Here is a 3,345-nt window from a genome sequence, read left to right as displayed (position 1 = left end):
ACAAGTTTGTTTTCACTTTATTGCCAATATTTGAACCAAAACAAGAAGTTGTTGCTGGTTCTGATTTATTTACTTATGAAAAGCTTCAGAGTCGGACCAGGAGCCGAACATTTCAGGAGCCGAACATTTCAGGAGCCGAACATTTCAGGAGCCAAACATTTCAGGAGCCGAACATTTCATGCCCAAACGTTGTCACTACGAGCAGCAAAATGGACAAACGTGACGTCAGTTCTCTGACTCTGGCGGCCGACAGAGAGAACTTGAAGAGGAGCGTGAGCCATCAGGCACTCGCCGCCATAGCCGAACTTCATTCGGAGGAGAAACTGTGTGACGTGGTGCTCAGGGTCGGTGACGTTGAGCTAAAAGCTCACAAGATCATCCTCTGCAGCTGCAGCTCGTACTTCAGGTGAGTTGGAGACCCGAGGCTTTTGATTCGTGTTTGGGTCAAACGTTTGATGGATTTGAAGCATTTTGATTAAAAAAATGTTCTTGTTGTGAGACAACTTGAAGTCTTTGAGGCGTTTTAGCTGCGGGTTGAGCTTAAACACCCATTTAAAGAACATTTTAATGCCTAATTCATGCTCTAAACTTAATTATAACTACAATAATCAAGCAGCAATAATGGCATTCCTTTTTTTGTTTTTATTCTAAATAAATTAATTCAGTTTGTATTGAATCATGTATCCGGGGTTGCTGCAGCACCCTGTGCGCCCATACTTCCCACAGCTTTTCATGGGAGAGACGACTTGTTTCCATTTGGGACACGTTTTAGAAAAGAGCAATAACTTATATTTTATAGTTTTAAAAATGTAAATGAGCCTGAACTAGAAGGCTGTGGTTGTTCAGTGGTCAGTGCCATGGTCTCGTAATCCTGCAGCCGCAGGTTCGAGCCCCGGTTGCTTCAGGAAGGACATCAGGTGTAAATCTTGTTTTTTTGTGACATTTACAAACTGGTGGTTGAATTTATCTGTAAAGATGAGGAGTATTTACTGTTTTCTACATGATCTGTACAAAAACCCTGATGGGTCTGAGTTAAATTAACAAACAGTCATTTAAAGATGTGGAGACTGTGTTGGAAACATGACTTTTTAAATTAAAACACAGAAAATTCACATATTTAAACAAAAATAAATGAGAAGTTTAAGACGTCGAAGTGTTTATTTTGTGTTTTTATCGGTGTAAGAACCAGGGGAGCAGAGGTGTACGTAAACATTTATTACTCGTACTTTACTGTAACTTATTATATTGAACATTTCTGTACAGAATTATCTCATTAAACATGCATTTTATGAATTATTTCACATTATTTTCTGCTGGTTGCACAAACCTTTTAATTTTTTTTTCTAGGTTATGTTGATCTAGATTGTTACGGAGGACTCAAAGTGCCATAATTCACAATAAATTCAAAAATAAATAAACATCTCAATTAGGGATGCACGATATTATCGGCATGGTATCGGTATCGGCCGATATTCACGATAAAGTTAATACATCGGCCACTCCATCAAAATAACTCACTGATATAAAAGGTGTAAAAAATTACAAATTTGCACTGTTCGAGTTTTGTCTTTGTGTTAGAGAGAGTAAATAAAAAAAAAATAATATAATTTTTAAAAAAGTGTCACTTTGTACGCATCCTTCATGATTGTCTATTGTTGTCGTTGTTGTCCATTGTTGTCATCACTCTTTGTTAAAACCAGGTCTCTCTTGTAAATGAGTCCCTGAGGCTCAATGGGATTAACCTGTCTAAATAAAGGTTGAATGAAAAAAAAGTCATGAATAAATTTGACATTAAACATAATCCAAGTTGAAGTGTTTCATCATTTTCATTCACCTTTTTGGCATCTACATTTGGTAGCAGGCCAGACTGACAAAGACCATGCAGAATAATGTAGTATTTAATTCCACAGAAGAGAAAGCTCTGTAGTTTCTGTAAGTAGGTCTAGGGGAAATATTGGTATCGGTTATCGGACAAATAAGTTTTAACATATCGTCCAAAAATCCAATATCGTGCACCCTCAGTCTCAGTAATGGTCGTTTCCTTGAGGTAAACTCTGAAAATAAATAATCTGAAAAGATTTCCTCTTTGTGAAGCCGAGATGAACGAGGTGTTCCACGCTTGGTTTTTATTTTTATTTTTGTTTGTGAGTTTGGGCTCATTGTAAATCCTTTGATCCACAGCACCCTTTTCACCAGAACCTGGGCCAGCTCGGACCAGCGCACCTACACGATCCCCGGGGTGTCTGCTGAGATGATGCGCCTCATCATCACCTACGCCTACACCCACACTCTTCCCCTGACGGAGGACAACGTGGTGGACGTGCTGGAAGTCGCGGACCAGTTCCTGATCCCGGGGCTGGTTCAGGCCTGCTGCTTCTTCTTGGAGGACCAGCTGTGTCTGGAGAACTGCGTCGGCATCTGGAGGCTCGTGAGCTTCTTCCACTGCCCCGCCTTCACGTCGCAGGTGCTCATGTTCATCGTGCACCACTTCGAGGAGATAGTGTCCGTGTCCGAGGAGTTTCTGGACCTGTCGGAGCTTCAGCTCGCCGCCATCGTTGAGAGCGACCATCTGAACGTGCAAGGAGAGAGCGTGGTGTTTGAAACGGTGCTGCGGTGGATCAACCACCTGCCGGACCACAGACAGGCTCACCTCAGCTGGCTGCTGCCAAAGGTAGCTAAAATAACTGAAGGCCGCACTACTTCAGCACACATTCAGCTTTTTTAAACGTTATACGAAAAGGTCATGTGGCTCAGGACATTACAGCGATGACTCTTTTGTTGTTTTTCACATAATTAACTTTAACATTTTTGTACCCATTGAAATGAATTAAATCTTTTATAAACCTGCTTGTTGAAAACTGCTTCGTATACACGCTTCAGTCGAGCTTTGGTTTGACTAACTGTAGCTTTTGTTCTGGTTTTACCTTGAACAACTGAGCTTCAGCTTGTTTTGAAACACGTCAGCAGCGTTTTCACCTCTCAACGTTCTTTTAGCAGCTTTCGTCTTTTGTCTTACATTCTGTAAACTGTGCCCTGTTTGAACCTGTCAAATGTCAAAATGTTCAGCTCGTGCGGGACATCTCAGCTCTGCCTTTTTTTAACATTTACGCTTTTCAAATTATTGAACGTTATAAAAAATAAAAAAATCCCTATTGAAATACAGTAGTCCCTCGTTTATCGCGGGGGATCCGTACCCTGAAGCGCCGCGATAAGTGAAAAATTACGAAGTAGTAATAGTAGCACAAGTAGTAAGTAGTTGTTTATTTTAGTATATATATATATATATATACACATATATATATATATATATGTATATATATATAAAATATATATATGTATATACAT

At 40.0% G+C, this 3,345-nt stretch overlaps 1 protein-coding gene across 1 annotated transcript in view; it reads left to right on the top strand.

Moving 5' to 3' along the window:
- Positions 1–209: 209 nt before the first annotated feature.
- The window catches only part of dennd6aa (DENN/MADD domain containing 6Aa), a 15,392-nt gene continuing 12,256 nt past the window's right edge, over positions 210–3,345 (top strand). The window contains exons 1-2 of the mRNA XM_037679933.1: positions 210–406; positions 2,182–2,671. Coding sequence (XP_037535861.1) covers positions 210–406; positions 2,182–2,671 — 687 coding nt within the window. The remainder of the gene's footprint in view (positions 407–2,181; positions 2,672–3,345) is intronic.

Source organism: Nematolebias whitei, chromosome 7 (genome assembly GCF_014905685.2).
Source record: "Nematolebias whitei isolate Nwh7 chromosome 7, NemWhi1, whole genome shotgun sequence".
Classification (NCBI taxonomy): Eukaryota; Metazoa; Chordata; class Actinopteri; order Cyprinodontiformes; family Rivulidae; genus Nematolebias; species Nematolebias whitei.
The sequence above is the reverse complement of the archived record's forward strand: the minus strand, read 5'-3'. Positions and strand labels throughout refer to the sequence as shown.